Source organism: Neofelis nebulosa, chromosome 8 (genome assembly GCF_028018385.1).
Source record: "Neofelis nebulosa isolate mNeoNeb1 chromosome 8, mNeoNeb1.pri, whole genome shotgun sequence".
NCBI classification, from domain to species: domain Eukaryota; kingdom Metazoa; phylum Chordata; class Mammalia; order Carnivora; family Felidae; genus Neofelis; species Neofelis nebulosa.
Window position 1 is genome coordinate 833,341 of NC_080789.1, and position 16,695 is coordinate 850,035.

Below are 16,695 nucleotides of genomic sequence, written 5' to 3' on the forward strand. Positions count from 1 at the left end.
AAATTCTGGCACATCATATCAAACGATATATTAAAGGAAATTACATTAGGGCCAAGTGAGGCTTATTCCAAAAATGCAAAGTTGATTTTACATTAGAAAACCACTCAGTAGGGGCGCCTGGGTGGCGCAGTCGGTTAAGCGTCCGACTTCAGCCAGGTCACGATCTCGCGGTCCGTGAGTTCGAGCCCCGCGTCGGGCTCTGGGCCGACGGCTCGGAGCCTGGAGCCTGTTTCCGACTCTGTGTCTCCCTCTCTCTCTGCCCCTCCCCTGTTCATGCTCTGTCTCTCTCTGTCCCAGAAATAAATAAAAAACGTTGAAAAAAAAAAAATTTAAAAAAGAAAACCACTCAGTATAATGGTCTTAATAGACAAAAAAAAAGGAAAACCACATGACCACCTGGATACAGAAAGAGCTTCTGACAAAACCCCATACCCAGTCATGACCGAACGCTCGCAGAAAACTTGAGGCCATCTCCTCAACCTGAGGGAGGGCTGAATACAAACGGCTTACATCCAGCTCACGTGGTGCCTGACGTTCAAGACTGAATGAACGCTACACCCTCAGGTCGGGAACAAGGCCACTTCCGTGAAATGCTATTCTAGCCAGTGCAGTCAGGCAAGGAAAAACAATGCATTCAGATAGGAAAGGAAGCAGTAAAGCTCTTTACTTGCACAAAAAGATGGTCTATGTAGAAAATCCCACGTAATCTGTAAAAGCTACTAGAACCATCAGATGCATTTAACAAGTTCTCAGGATACTAAACTAACATACAAAAATAAACTGCATTCGTGAACAGTAGCTAGAAGCAATTTTAGGTTAAAATTACTTACTGTTTACCACAGCATTACATTTTTTTGAGGGCTGGAAAAATCTGACAGAAGATAGGCAAAACACTCCCAGTGAGCAGTACAGACACTGGTCAGAGAAATGAAACACAGCCTGACTAGATGGAGAGAGGGACCGTTTTCAAGGGTTGGAAGTCTCGATATTAAGGTGTCAATTCTCCCGTAAACGGACCTAAAAATTCAACGTAATCCCAATCAGAATCTCAACAGGTGTTGTGCAGACACCGGCAACCTGAATCTAAAAGACACACGGGAACACCAAGGACCCCAAAGAGCCCCCACAGCCTGGCAGACAAGAGGAGGAGGACCAAGAGGAGGGCTTCTACTGCCTGGGCTCAAGACTCAGCAGCACGAGAACACGCATGAATGGAAACGAGCACATGGAGAGGTGCTCAGCTTGACTCAGGAGGGAAACGTGCACCCAGGCCACAGAGGGACACCACCTCCCAACTAACAGAAGGACCGAAATTAACAGACTGACCGGCCCAAGGGTTGTGAGCAGGTGGGGCGACGGGACCCTGGCACAAGCTGCTGGAAATGCAAATGGTGTAGCTGCTTTAGAAAACCGTTTGGCACTTCTTTAAGAAGCTGAGCGCCCCCGCACCACAGGACCCAGCCATCACACCGCCCCACCCAAGAGAAAGGGACCTGTGTCCATCCAAACACCTGTACGCAGACGTTCACAGCCGCTCTCTTTGGAATGACCGACGTATGGAAAAACCCAATGTCCACCCACAGGTGACTGGACAGGTGAGCTGTGGCAGATCCCTCTAATGACACGCACTACTCAGGCCTCAAAAGGAGCCAAATCAGAATCACTGTTATACACCTGACAACTATCATTTTCAAAAAGGCAACAAAGTCATGTAACAGTACGGTCAAATCTCAAAATAATTCTGCTAAGGGAAAGAAAGATGCCAGGCAAAACACAGTAGGTCCTGTACGTTCCCATTTATGTAAAACTGCATAAAGTGCAAACAAATTAGCGACAGAAAGTGCTGCCCGTGGCCCGGGAACGGTGGGCGGAGAAGGAACAAGGAAGGGGCACGGGGAAGTGTCTGCGGTGGTCGATGTGCTCTTTCACGGGATGTACACGTCTAAATCCTCAAACCGTACGTTTCGTCAGGCACAGGTGACCACACGTACGTTGTATCTCCGTAGGCCCACTTCTTTTCAAACGGGAAACTTCCTATGGGAAGTAAGCACTCACAGAGACGTGCGGCCCACCTGCCCTGTTCAGAGGCCCCCCCCTCAGCTCTGTTCAACCCGCGGAGCAGTGGTGCTGCCCATCTTCCCGTCTTTCTTAACAAGTGGGGAACATACATTTTTTTTGAAGTGAGAATTCTGGTTTTCCGTAACTTAACACAAGCAAGCAACCTAAACCCTAACCGGGACGGGCAGAGGCTCCAGAGACAGACAGCTCCAGGCTGTCAGAGGTGGCAGCCGGGCTCGTGCTGAGGTGCCCGCCGCTCCCACCCGGTCTCTTATTTCTTCCACCCGGTCTCTTATTTCTTCCACCCTCCGCCTGGCCGCCCACCAGCCTGCTCAAGACCTGGGCCCGTGTCTGTCCGTGCGTCTGTCCGTCCGTTCGAGATCGCGGCCTTCCAGCAGCCCCTTGCTGCCGGTACCAGGCCCACAGACCCTCTGGCTCTTGGACACCTTCTCTCTGGCTCAGCCCCACGGCCTGTCACACCTGCCCTCTGTCCCGCGTCCTTCTGCAGGCCAACTCGTGCACCGCCTTCCGCCCGTGCTAGCTCTCTTCTCCCTCCCCGCCTCCTCCTCCCTTTCAGTGGGCCCACCGTACAGTCCAGGGGGACACTCAGTCAGAAATGTCCACGGACAAATTGGCTCTTTCGTCCTGCCAAGGACCCCTGTCCCACCTGGCCAGGTCCACCTCCTCCCACACATGCTTCCTCACCCCTGTAACCCCTGCCATTGCAGGGGCTCTACTGAGCTGGTTTCTCTCATTTCAAGAACCGTCCCCTTCCTGGACCTCACCTAGCTCCCACTCCACCTGCTTTGCTTCCACGGCCAGTAACGGCCTCTCCCTGCTGACCCTCAACCCATTCATGCCCAACACACTTCGAGCTGGTGGCAGTCCCAACACCCAAATGTTCCTTAAATAAAACTAATATAAAAAAAAATCTCTGATCTATCTTAAAATTAGCACCTTCTCATACTTAAAAGATACAATGAAACAACAAGCAACAGATCTAGAGAAGTTCTCTGTAGCATGCCTACCCAGGAACAGCACAGCACAAAGGACACAGAAAGGACTCCTACAAATATCAAAAACCAAATTACTCAGAAGGAAAAGATACGAGCCAGTATTTCAGAGAGGAAGAAATCTTGTGGCCAAGAAACATGGAAATTCTGAACTTTATATGCAGTCAGAGAAATGCACCTCCAGACCATAAGGAGACATTATATACCTAGCAAGCTGGCACAAATTTAGAAGGCTAATAAAGCCAGGTTTGGGCTGGCATGGATCAAGAGGTTCTTACAGATACCGGTTCTGGGGATCTCCGATGTGACCACAGGTAAAAGCTGAAATGTACATCCCCAAACCACAGTCTCACTTCTAAGTGTACGGCCCAGAAAACATGAGTGTCTGTGCACAAGGAGGGAGAAGGTGCCCACAGAAAACCTTCAGAGTAGAGACAGGGCCGATGCCTGTCCACACAAGTAGAGTAGTGGACTCACCCTGGGGGGGGGGGGGGGGAAGAAGTAGGTGACACTGAACAGTGACACACAACATGGAGAACCCTGGTAACATGCCAGTGAAATCCTCCTAGACACTAGGGACCACAAGCTCAAAACAAACCCAAAAAATACTTGGGGCACCTGGGTGGCTCAGTCGGTGGAGTGTCCGACTTCAGCTCAGGTCATGATCTCACGGTTTGTGGGTTCGAGCCCCGCATAGGGCTCTGTGCTGACAGCTCAGAGCCTGGAGCCTGCTTCGGATTCTGTGTCTCCCTTGCTCTCTGACCCTCCCCTGTTTGCGCACACTTTCTCTCTCTCAAAAAATGAATACACGTTAAGAAAAATTTTTTTAAATACGTTTTTCCTGTGTGTGGGTGTATGTGTGTGTATAAAGATGCACAAACTGTTTTTTTTTTTTTTAAAGCAAGGGAGAAACAAATACAAAATCCCAGTTAGTGGGGGGGGGGGGTGTGTGCAGTGGATGAAAAGGAGGGGATGGCAGGTTGGCAGGGCCACTGCTCCACGCTCGCAATGTGGTAAATGACAAGACGTCAGCGTACTTAAAGTCCAGAAACGAATGAAGAGAAAATGTTTGCAACTTTGGAGTCGTGACCTAGAAACACGAACAGCCCACGCTGCCTCCCCCACCCCGGCACTTCCGGGTGGAGAGACGGACGGAAGAGGCCGCTGCCATCAACAGCAAAAACGCGCTTGCAGGAAGAGACACCGAAAGCCTCACCGGTTATATGTAAATTCCACATCCATGGGTTCAAAGTTATATGCTTGTTCAAATTCTGGGTTAAGTTTAAGAGTTACTTCTTCTTCGTGAATCTAAAAAGGAAACAAACAATTTAATTTCCATACTTTACACTGGATTCGTTGGGACAATCTTCTATCTTTATCTAGCAACACATCATGAAACCTTTACAGATTTGAGCTACACTTGGGCATTTTAAATCCCTGCAAAAATAATCAAGAGGATTACATCACGGTGTTGTTTGGTGTCGTTACACTGTCCACACGGGAGGACCTGGTCGGTGGACGCACCCACAACAGCACACTTACTGAGCTTCTCACTGGCTGCACCCTAGAGATCTGGGCTCTGGGGAAACAGTGTGCCACACAGGCCATGTCTCTGAAGGAGACGAGAAAGCAAACAATGACCAATGCAGCGAGGGGTACCTGCCGCAAAAGCACCTCCGTAAAGAGGTCATTCCAAGACTTCCCCTTCCAGAATAGGGAACTACGCATCCTGGGACCCTCCAGCCAAAACTAACGCCTGCACAAAGCTGTTCCTGGACAGGCAGGGCAGAAAGGGAATTTCTAAGGGAGCACGGGAGGAAACAAACAAACAAAAAAAAACAGGAAGGCAAGCCCTGAGTTGAAAAGGGGTGCAAACTGAATGAGGGCTGCCAGGCGGCGCGGGCTTCACGGAGGCCAGGTGACCGGAGCCGGCTGTAGTTTGTGACAGGAGGCCGGCAGGCACACGGGTGGTGGAGCTGCCCCGTCAGCAGGGCCCCTCCCTGCAGCAGAGCAGAAGCCACAATCCCTGTGGACGGAGGGGGAGCCTGGCACGGGTCCCCAGGTTTCCCAGGGATGGAGACAGATGAAAATGAATCTGTAATTAAAGATCACCAAGCACACAAGGAAGCAAATCACCAAGAGTGAGGGTCAGCAAAAACAGCCATCACAGATCTGGGCCTGAAGGACTTCACACACTGACACAGTTATTTCTAGAAACCTGAAATACTACATATGAAATTTTTTAAAAAAAATCCATAAAGAAAAAGATAAACAAACCTAATATAAAAACTAAGAGGGCAGGATACCCGGGTGGCTCGCGGTCGAGCATCCACTCTTGATTTCAGCTCAGGTCATGATCCCAGGGCCATGGGGATAGAGCCCCAAGATGGCTCTGCACTGAGCATGGAGCCTGCTCAGGATTCTCATTCTCTCTCTCTCTCTGCCACTTTGCCCCTGCACCCCCCCCCCCACCCCCACCCCCACTCATGCTGTCTCTAAAATAATAAAACAAAAAAACTCACACCTCTCTCCCTCCAAAAAAAAAATCCAGGGCACCTTAATAAATCAAGCAGAGTGCTTGGAGATGAAAATCATGCTCAATGAGATAAACTAAGCAGGAAAGGAGAACATGACCATGTCTGTTTCCAGGCACACGCTCCTGGCGACAAGGAGGCCCCTCTGTGGAGGTGACTTTGGTGGCAGGGGTCAGTGCTGGGGCCCCCCGGACTAGCATGAGTACACAACCTGCCAGATGCACAGTGGCCTCACTCTGGAATGTCCCCACCAGCTGCTGCCAGGGTGAGAACGCTGGGCCGCCTGTCAAGGAAGAACCAATCTGACATCAACGGAGTAAGTAAGTGCTCATCCTGGATGCGTGTCCTCTGCCCACCACACCACCTGTGGGGCTCTCCTGAGGGGCTCCTGAACCATCATGGTTTCCTATGCCACTGCACTGGCCAAAAATGAAATTCTAGAGAATCAAGTACAGCGATGGGCTGAGGCCTGTAGAGTTTACTAACTCGACCATGAATTCCATCACTCAGAGGCAGATGACTTTGTGGAATATCCCACCGAAGGATGAGTAAGGGTGCTCGACACCCCCAAGGCTTCAGTGTGGGTTTGTCAGCTTATGGTGCTGGCGCCCCCCCAACCAGTGTTCAGGACCCAAGGGGGCCTTGTACCTTCAATCTCTGGCCCTGCTGCTTCTGAGGCTTTAGTCCCCAGGGCTTCCTCCCTGAGGGGCACAATCGGGTCTACTCTTTGGAAGCTAAGACTGCCAGTTGGCCATAACGGGCTCCTCATACCTCTTGGTCGACAGCCAGAGTGGTTACAGCTGGGGAGGTTCAGGCTAAGTGGCCACCACTCTGCAGGGGGAGAGAGGGCAGCTCGCTGTGCTGCCACACCCCTGAGGACAGTCAGCGGGAGCAGCTGGCAGGGCGCCAAGGGTCGGCTCCCTCCCCCGTCGTCCTACAGCACTGGTTTCACGACCAGCTGCACTGGCCAGGGCTGGCGCTGGTGTGCTGGTGCAGAATGCGTGCAGAAAGCGTGCCTGCGGAGGCCGGATGTCGCCCCTCTTGCAAATCCTTACCAGACCCTTCTAGTCCCCGCAGCCCATCGCCACTCCAGAGGCAGGGCTCCGGTGCGTCCTCAGTTAGTTTTCTGCCTGAGGCAGCGAGCAGCCTTCCCCTGACCCTTCGCGGCAGTGCTACGAGCAGGGTGGCAATGGAGACCAGCTGCCGAGTCACACAACCTTGCGGTGGGCCAGGAGGGGCTAGAAAAGCCAACAAATCTCCACAGAAGCAGTAAGAGCTGCAGACTTTTAAGTGCATTTTTCCTTCCGAGGCTCTCTCTTCTGGAGCACATTCAGGATGCCCAAATTTGACTAAATGCAAACATCACAACTTACGCATGATACATTTAAAAGGTAAATATGGCTATACGGCTTACGTGATTGAAAATTATAGGACTTAAAAAATTTTTTTATTTATTTTGAGAGCACGTGTGCGAGGGGTTGGGAGGGGTGGGGAGAGAGAGAGAGAGAGAGAGAATCCCACCCAAGCAGGCTTTGAGCTGTCAGCACAGAGCCCAAGAGCCCAACGTGGGGCTCGAGCTCATAGAACTGTGAGATCACAAGCTGAGCCCAAATCCAGAGTCAGACACTTAACTAACAGAGCCACACAGGCACCCCAAAAAGTACATAATTTTTAAAAAGCTATTAAGTTCTCTTTCTGCGTCAAATTTATTTAAGTATTTACTTTATCCTGCACCTTCTGAAGTACCGTCAAAGCCTGAAAAAGCGCCTCTGCCCCAGCCAGGGTGGGCAGGTGACCCCCGACTGGCCGGAAGGGCTGGCCCAGCACTAGCGGAGCAGGCGCGCCTCTCACCTCAATCACATAGCCGATGTACTCGATGACATGTCCGCTGTACTCTTGGCTTTTTAAGACCAGCTTATCACCTAGTTAAAAAACACAGCATGACATGTAAAACGATAAAATCACCGAGCTTTGCTGCTGTGCTATAAAATCAAACGCTGTGAACAAACGTCAGCGGGGGTCAGCTGCTTAGGAATCGTGTCACCACGGCCAAAGCGCAGGGCTGGGCGCACGGAAAACTCTGAGCCAAAGCAAAGGAAGGGAGACGACGGGACTGCAGTATTGCGGTTCACACGTTCTCCCCCAAAGGGGGTCAGCGTCTGCGGTCCCTCTAGAAAACAGGACACGTAACAAACGCACCTGCGTACAGAGAAGGCCTGCTTTCAGCCAGTCCTGGGACCTCCAGAACCAGCAAATTCCCATTTCTTTTCAAGGTGACCCCACTCATGTTATACTCTTTCAGTTCCATTTCTGCATGAATCTCCTCAAGCCAGAGCAAAGTCGAAAACTTCTCCTTGTAGTTTGACATGTTCAAAAGCTGAAAAAAAACCCCCAGCAAGTTAGTGAGAGCAGAGTCACATGTCCGACACGCCCGTATCCAGGAAAGCGGCAGGCACTGGAGCCGCTGTGTCCAAGCTGCTGAAACTCAGCGGACTGGGGAGAAGGCAGCTTTCAGACACCGACCACCACCAGCATGGGACAGTGGCCCGTGCACCCCAGGGAGCCTCGCGACGGCCCCGGCTGCCACCTGAGAGCTGCCAGGCCCTGGCGCAGAGGGCCAGGGGAGCTGTGTGGTCTCTGCATTGAGGGCATGGAACTGGGGTCCAAGGAGGCAGAGCGCCAGGAAGAGAGAGCAGCACAGAGGGTGTGGAGCACTTCGGAGGGTCCCCTCCGGGCTGTCAGCCGAGCACTGGTCAGTGCACGAGTATAGGAAACCACGTCATGTTGGGACACCCAACTGATGGGATAAGAGCAGGGCTCGACCAGCACCCGGGGTTCCACCATTCTCTGGGGTGGGGGCCATTCTGTGCGTCGTCGGGCACTTACCAGCATTCCTGGCCCCCACCCACTTGCTGATACTCGCACCCCCCCCCCCCCCGCCCCCGTCATGACAGACAAAAATGTCTCCAGGGCTGAGAGCCACTGGATCAGATGGAATAATTCCTAGAGCTCACACAGGATCAAGAACAGCGTGGCTCCCATCAGCCCCAATGGAAAGGCTTGTAATAGATGAGATATCAGACCGAGCATTCCAAAAGGTATTGGACCCACCTAACAAAGCCTTAAAGCCAGGCTTGAAAGTATTTGTTTCCAAGTAACTTCACCGCGTCCCAGAACAAACTTAAAAATATTTTCAGGAACGGAAAAATATCCAACAGCTGACAAGATAAAATCCAGAGTGTCTGGCATTGAAAACTTACGAGGCTTAGGGGTGCCTGGGTGGCTCAGTCGCTGGAGTGTCCGACTTCAGCTCAGGTCATGATGTCGTGAGTCTGAGCCCCACGTCGGGCTCACTGCTCTGAGTGCACAGCCTGCTTTGAACTCTCTGTCTCCCTCTCTCTATGCCCTTCCCGCTCTTGTGAGAAAAAAACAGACAGACCAGCTCTCTCTCAAAAATCAACATAACATTTAAAAAAAACGGTCAGCAGACTTAGAAAGAAACAGAAACTACAACTTACAACGGGGAGAAAAACCTCTCAACAGAACCAGATATGACATGTATGACAGAACCTGCAGACAAGGACACTGAAATGGCTGTTCTGTGAAGAACCAGAAAAGACTGAGCATGTGACGTAGACACACAGAAGGTCTGAAAAAGAGCCAACTGAACCGGTGGAGAGGAGAACCATCGCGCGTGACGTTAAAGCACGCTGGATCAGACTACACGTTGCAAAAAAAGAAAACAAAAGGACTAGTGGGCTTGAGGACTGGCGACAGGAACCCTCCCACATGCAGAGGCAGGTCCTGAAGGCACCTGAGCAGAGCATCTCTGAGCTGCGGGGCGGCTCCAAGGAGCAACAGGAGTCCGAAGAAGGGGCTCAGCAGAAAAAGACCATCTGGAGACGGGATGGCCGAAAGAGACCCAAATTTGAGGAAGACTGTACAAGTCCAAGGAACCCCAAGGCCAGAAATGGGAAGAAAACTGTACCGAGGCACGTTGTAAATTCTTTGTCTTTACAACCAGGGATAAAGAGAAAATCTTAAAAGCTGCTAGAAAAAAGTGCACATGACATGCAAAAGAACAAAAGGTAAGAAGGAAAGCAGCGAGCCAGAAGACAGCAGAGCGGCCTCTGCAAAGCTCCAGCCTAGAATCCAAGACCCAGCAAGAATATCTTTCAAGAACGGAGGTGAAGCACTCTTCCAGACATACAAGGGCCGAAAGAACCGCTCACTCGCAGATGAGCACCAAAGACGTTCCCTCTGTTTAGCAGAACCAGGACCCCTTGGGGGGTCTGGGTCCACGCAAAGCAGTGGACCAAGAATGGGAATTACATGGTAGGCGTCAGAAAAGACTTATCTTTTAAAATGCTTTTAAAAGATAACGGACGCTATGTATGTAAAGTAAACATGGTAACACACAGCATGAATCTCAGAGCGTGTGTAGAAGCCGTATTTATGACATCAGCAAAATGTCCAAGAAAAGAGACCGGGAAGGTGCTGCCACGGGGGTCTCACCATGTGGGACACACTAGACCTCTAGACGCTTCAAGCGTGTGCTACGCCGACACGACACCACCTTCCACACGCAGCTACTCAACGCTACACTGAAGGTAAAGTTAAAGAGAACTGAAGACTCCATTCCCCTGGTGCTGCAGCCACATTTCAGATGCTTCAACAGTCACCTGTGGCCAGCGACTGCCATGTCAGAGAACACAGATACAGAACACGTCTATCACAGCAGAAAGTTCTAGTGCATAGTGCTGTCAGAAACCCTGAAGCAACAGTACACACGCTGCAAAAGAAAAGTTACCAGCCAAGAGAGGAGATAAACGGAATTAAAAAATAAAAGCAGAAAAAGAAAAAAAAAGGAAATGAACAAATACAAATAGCAAAATGATAGATTTAAACAAAGTCGTATCAGTAACCACACAAACGCAAAAGTAAAAACACCACGATTAAGGCAGAGACTGTCAAACAGGTGAAAGAGCAAGAACCAACTGAGTGCTTCCTACGAGAAACACATTTTATTGACAAAATTTTTTAAATATTTATTTATTCTTGAGAGAGAGACAGAGTGTGAACAGGGGAGGGGCAGAGAGAGAGAGGGAGACACAGAATCCGAAGCAGGCTCCAGGCTCTGAGCTGTCAGCACAGAGCCCGACGTGGGGCTCGAACTCACGAACGATGAGATCATGACCTGAGCTGAAGTCGGATGGTCAACCGACTGAGCCCAGGTGCCCTGAGGAACACACTTTAAAGATAAAGTCATAAATGGGGTACCTGGGGGGGCTCAGTTGGTTGGGTGTCCGACTTCAGCTCAGGTCATGATCTTGCAGTTCGTGAGTTCGAGCCCCATTATCGGGCTCTGTGCTGACAGCTTAGAGCCTGGAGCGTGCTTTGGATTCTGTGTCTCTCTCTCTGCCCACCCCCCCCTCCCCACTCACTCTCTCTTCCTCGAAAATAAACATTAAAAAATTTTTTTAAAAAAGACTTAAAAAAAAAAAAGGTAAAATCATAAACAGGTTAAAAGTAGGACAAAAGAAACACCATGTTAACACTGATCAGAAACAAGTTGTATAAGCTACACGAGTATCACACAGAGTAGATTCCAGAACCAAGAACACCAGGAATAAAGTGAGACGTTTCATGCCGAAAAAGGGGCTAACCAATGAAGATGACATGATAACCATGAATATTTCTGCCCCTAATTACAGAGCTGCGATACAGGAAGTAAAGACCGATGGCCTGGCATGGACAAACAGACACGTGTCTATGGCTATGAGTGAGACTTGCCTCTCCAGAAGTGGTGGGGCAGGAGACAGACGTCAATTAGGACACAGAAGATCTCAACAACACATCTCAACAACACTACTGACCAACACACCCTGATTTTTACAGAATAACCCACTACTAACGGCACAAAGCATGTTCTTTTCAAGTGTGCAAGAAATACTTAGCAAAATAGATATTTTAAGCTATGAAACAAATGTCAATAAACATAAAAGAGAACAAATGAAACCAAGTAAGCAGAGAAAAGAAGATAGTAAGAATCAGAGCAGGTATCAATGAAAAAAAAAATAGAAACAATAAAATTAAAAGCTGACTCTCTGAAAAGATTAGTAAAAATTTATAAACTTCTAACCAGAATGATCAGGAAAAAAGAGGTGCAAATTACACTATAAACAACTTCATGCAAATAAATTAGCTTAAATAGTAACAAAGTCCTTTAAAAAAAAAACAAAACCCACAAAAGCTCACTCAAGGAAGAAGCTGATTTGCCCTATCACTACTAAAGAAATAGAATTCCTAATAAAAAATCTTCCCACAAAGAAAACTGACCTGATCGCCTTGCTGGTAAATTCTGTCAGAGATTTAAGGAATGAGTAGTACCACTCCTACATACACGCTTGTAGGAAAATAAAGAGGAGGGGACACCCCAAACCATTCCAGGAGGCTCACACTACACGCGAATCAACACAGGACAAAAGTGTCACAAGAAAACCACACTACAGACCAACGTGCCTCGTGAACACAGATGAACGCGTGTGCACACACGTGAGTGCTATCAGAGGAACAGAAGGCTGATCTAACGTCTGGAAAATCAAAGGAATTCACCACGTGAACAGACTGAAGAAAGAAAACCACACGATCCTCGCAACAGAGGCAGAAAAAGCAGCTGAAACTCACGAGATGGACCATTTTCAGGCGGACAAGTTAGCGCACCGAGCACATTCACGGTGTGGTGCGGCCACCTGTAATGACACCCTGACCCGGTCGGCACTGCCTCCCCCCGCCCCCTTCTTCCGGTCCCTGGCTGGAAGGCAGCCCACCAGCCTCCGTGGCCAGGTGTCTTGTGACACACAGCCATGCAGTGTGGGACTCCTCCTGTGTAGCATCAGTAGGTGAGCTGAGGAACACGCTCACATGGCGACGACACAGCCCTAAGAAACAGGGACACAGCAGTACCAACTGTGACAGATGTGACCTCACCTCACGGCGCTGAATCCCAGGTGTGGGTATGGCCGCTTCCTCCTGGAGGCCCCCCGGGGAGAAGCATGTCCTCCTGCCCGTTCCTCTCCGAGAAGCGCCACATCCCCGCCATCACGGGCCAACCGGCCCGTCCACCTCCCGGGGTCCGACCCTCCTGGTGTCCTCCCACAAGGACCCCTGGGCTCCACTGGGTCACCTGGAAAATCCAAGGTCATCTCCCCCACCTGCCGAGTCCCCTCGACCATGTGAGGTGACCCAGGTCAGAGGTGCCGGTGTGAATCGTGGACATCTTTCGGGAGCCGTTCTTCTGTCTACCACACAGACGGATCTCAAACCAAAATAACTACGCCGAGTTAAAGGGCCAAAGAAAAAGAATACTAGGATTCTGTTTGTAGAATTCCAAAAAGGAAACAAAAATCTGGCAACAGAAAGTGGAGCACGTGAAGCAGAGAGATGGGGTGGGGGCACACAGAAATGCTGGGGGGACAGACGCATCCCTTATCTGGACCGCGGTGACACCGTGTGCTCATCGGAGCATGTGCCCACACTCACGCGGGCTGCGGGGACGCTGACCAAGGGCACGTCTCACGGGCAGTTACATGACTAAACAGACCACACCCGCGACACAAGTCTGGAACCTTCAGCCTCACAGCACTTTTCACAACTGGTACCATCAATGTTATCGCGTCTATTTTCATCTGCGAACTTCTGCCTTCATGAGGAAGGTCCCTTCCCGGTGCCCAGGCTCACGTGAAGGGGAGTCAGGGACACACAGGCTCTCATGATGGTCCAGTCACTTGGCTTCAGGGTGTGCCCCCTCCCCCCAACTATTTCTACGGCCAGCCTGCTGCCACGGAACCTAGTTCAGACCCGGAACTCATTACGGATACTGCAACGCCTTCCTAACTTCCTAAGCTTCCCCGCTTCCAGTTTGCGGCCCGCTCCATCCATGCTCTGCAACACCGGCCCCTCCAAGCGCCCATGCCAGCGGCCCAGCCACGCAGGGCTGTCCCACCTGCCCCGGTGTCTCCATGTGCTACTCACCGTATGTGGCCTCTCTCTCCTTCTTCCAGAAGGCTAGCAAGTCTGGGAGGGGGGGGCCCCTCCGACCTGTGCCTCCCGAACGCACGCCACGGCACCGCGGGAGCCTCCCCTGCCCGGCCACTGGGGGCCCAGAGCCTCGCGGGAAGGAAGGGCCCCACTACCCCTAGGGGCATCTGCTCTGGTTCAGACAACCGCTCCCCAGGTCCCTGCTTCCCCCTAAACCTTCTTTCCTCTGCGCACAGCCCCACGTCCACCTGTCCTCCCCTGCTGCACGTGCTCAGCGCACATAAGGGCGCCCTCCGGCTGCTGTCTGGTCTCCCCGTCATCACCTGGACACCGCACAGCCTCGTGGACCCCCGAACCCCATGGGAAGTGCCCTCCTGTACACCGGGCAAGCGCTCTCCCCACCAAGCAGATGGACACTTTCCTTTTGCCTGGATTTGGTTTCCATGTGCTCACAGGCATGTGTCCCCTGTCCCTGGGCTCCTCGGTGCCACCCCTCCCCTGCAGGGGCCCCGCTCCGGGTCTGGCTTCAGCCACCACCTCTAACAGTGGACAGGCTGGACAAGACTTCCTCCGGGAGCCACCAATGGGCCTGAGCACAAGGCAGCACCACGGCACCTGGCAAGGGCGGCAGCCGTGTGGCCCTGCCGTCCCGGCTCTGGTCCCCCCGCCCTGGTCCCGATGGCTGCAGGGCCTTCCCACACGTGATGCCTTCCCAGCTGCTGAGAGTCTGACCCTGAGGGAAAGCCACGCCAAGCAGAGACAGGCTGGGCTGCCGGTGTCCCCACAACTAGTGTCGGCGGCAGGGGGACCCGTCTCCCATGAACTGGAAATTCCCAGCCAACTGTGGCAGAAAATGAACCCGGGTAGGGCTCCCCCTGATTCCGTCAGAAAGCTCAAGGTTTTTCTCAGTGAAGAGTATTTTCTCAGACCCTTTCCCTACCTCTGCGAGTAACGGCTGAAAAGTCAGAATGTCGATTTTTTGTTCCACACATTTCTTAAGTCTATCTGGTATCGGATACTGTGGAAGGAAACTTGGAAGTTGTCGTCTTGAGTTCCTTAAAAAAAAAAAATTCCCAAGTCAAAAGTAATTCTTTTTTTTTTTTTTTTTTTAATTTTTTTTTCAACGTTTTTTATTTATTTTTGGGACAGAGAGAGACAGAGCATGAACGGGGGAGGGGCAGAGAGAGAGGGAGACACAGAATCGGAAACAGGCTCCAGGCTCCGAGCCATCAGCCCAGAGCCCGACGCGGGGCTCGAACTCACGGACCGCGAGATCGTGACCTGGCTGAAGTCGGACGCTTAACCGACTGTGCCACCCAGGCGCCCCTCAAAAGTAATTCTTAATCACCCACACGTTTTCCACCAGCCCTTTTCACTAGACGCCCTTGTCCACTTCAGAAAGGCTAAAGGTCATTCAGTAACCGAAACTAACACATGGACTGCTGGTGTCCATCCGTAGTTTGCAAACTCAGCTGCTTTGGGGCCCTTTCTCTCCCTGGGCCCTCTCTTGTCCTCAAGAGGAGAGGGGCTGCAGCACCCAAGGGCCCCTCGGATCCCGTGAGTCTGAAAACAGCCACTCTTAGGCTTCCACTCAGCTAGCTCTTCTGCCACTCCGAGCCTGTCAATGCCAGAACCACCCCCGCACTGCTGCAGGACCACACGTTCGTTCGGCAGAGGCTGCTCTGATGGGCCCCGCCTTTCTGGTTTCAGCCTGGAGCTTCTCTGGGGAAACAAGCCTCGGCTCGTCCCGGAGAGGGCGGTGCGCAGGTGTCACCGAAGCCGGCCACCGCCAGGATGAGGAACATCACTGCTGCCATAGGTGAGTCTGATAGAGAATGACCAGGAAGGAAGCAGCTGGAAGAAGAGACAGTTGGAAGGAAGACAGGGGTCACACGGGAGGTCCGGTGAATCTTCGATGCCAGGCTGTCCAGCTGCGTGAAGTGAAGAAAGGCACTGGGCACTCCTCCCTCATTCCAAGTCCTGCTTCCAGCTCAGGCCTGAGCGCAGAGGGTGGGACACCCGTACCCCTGCCTCCTTACTCCACAAACGGTCACCTCGGTTGTACGTCCCTGTAGCTAGGCTCTGGACAGGAAGGCTGCTTAGAGAGAAGCTCCGTGGCCGAAAGGCCCCTGGAAGCGCCAGAGCCACCAGCAGCAGCACCGGGAAGGGCCGCCACCTCCCAGCTGAGACACGGGTTGTGGCAGGAGCTCCATCAAAGCACGGTGCGAAGTACACGTCAAAAGCGGAGGCGTTCGGTAAGTGACAGCAAAGGATTAACTACGCACACGGACAGCATAACGGGGACAGGATCCTCACCACACACACATTTAGATAAAAGGCCTGAACAGTGTCACGACTTGGCCTCAAAATGCACGCTGAGTTAACAAAACATGTCTGTTTACAGCCTAAAACGGTTGGGAACTCCGCTGAGAAGGTCCTGGCACAAAGAGGCCCTCAACAGACTGGCTAAGCAAGCACAGACAATGCCATTCTGGGCGGGGAGCAAAGGTGGCAGGATGTGCGCGGTGGGGTGGTGGGCAGGTGCAGGTACTGGGAGTTCCAGGAGGCCCACGCCAACCAGGACACTCTGGGTCACTACCCTGCCAACAGGAAACCAGTGTCTCCTGGTTTAGAAGACACTCCCACACGGCAAACAGGGAAGCAGCTGATCAGGGGACTGTCGGTCTAGTTCATTCCTCTAGTTAAAGCCAAATGATAACTAGAAAGTTACCTGGCGTACCACTATGTGACAATCTGGGGTTCTTAAATGTTCCTATAATTTAAATTTTTTTTTTTTTTCAACGTTTTTTAATTTATTTTTGGGACAGACAGAGACAGAGCATGAACGGGGGAGGGGCAGAGAGAGAGGGAGACACAGAATCGGAAACAGGCTCCAGGCTCCGAGCCATCAGCCCAGAGCCTGACGCGGGGCTCGAACTCACGGACCGCGAGATCGTGACCTGGCTGAAGTCGGACGCTTAACCGACTGCGCCACCCAGGCGCCCCTAAATGTTCCTATAATTAAGGCCCTATCACTCAGGATGTTTTCC

At 51.7% G+C, this 16,695-nt stretch overlaps 1 protein-coding gene across 3 annotated transcripts in view; it reads right to left on the reverse strand.

The window, feature by feature from the left end:
• Positions 1-16,695, reverse strand: part of MOV10L1 (Mov10 like RISC complex RNA helicase 1) — a 73,317-nt gene that overhangs the window by 29,898 nt on the left and 26,724 nt on the right. For all 3 annotated transcript variants that reach the window (XM_058740937.1, XM_058740936.1, XM_058740938.1), the window contains exons 10-13: positions 14,586-14,700; positions 7,805-7,982; positions 7,457-7,527; positions 4,288-4,379 (exon numbers count right to left, since the gene is read on the reverse strand). In XM_058740937.1, coding sequence (XP_058596920.1) covers positions 4,288-4,379; positions 7,457-7,527; positions 7,805-7,982; positions 14,586-14,700 — 456 coding nt within the window. The remainder of the gene's footprint in view (positions 1-4,287; positions 4,380-7,456; positions 7,528-7,804; positions 7,983-14,585; positions 14,701-16,695) is intronic.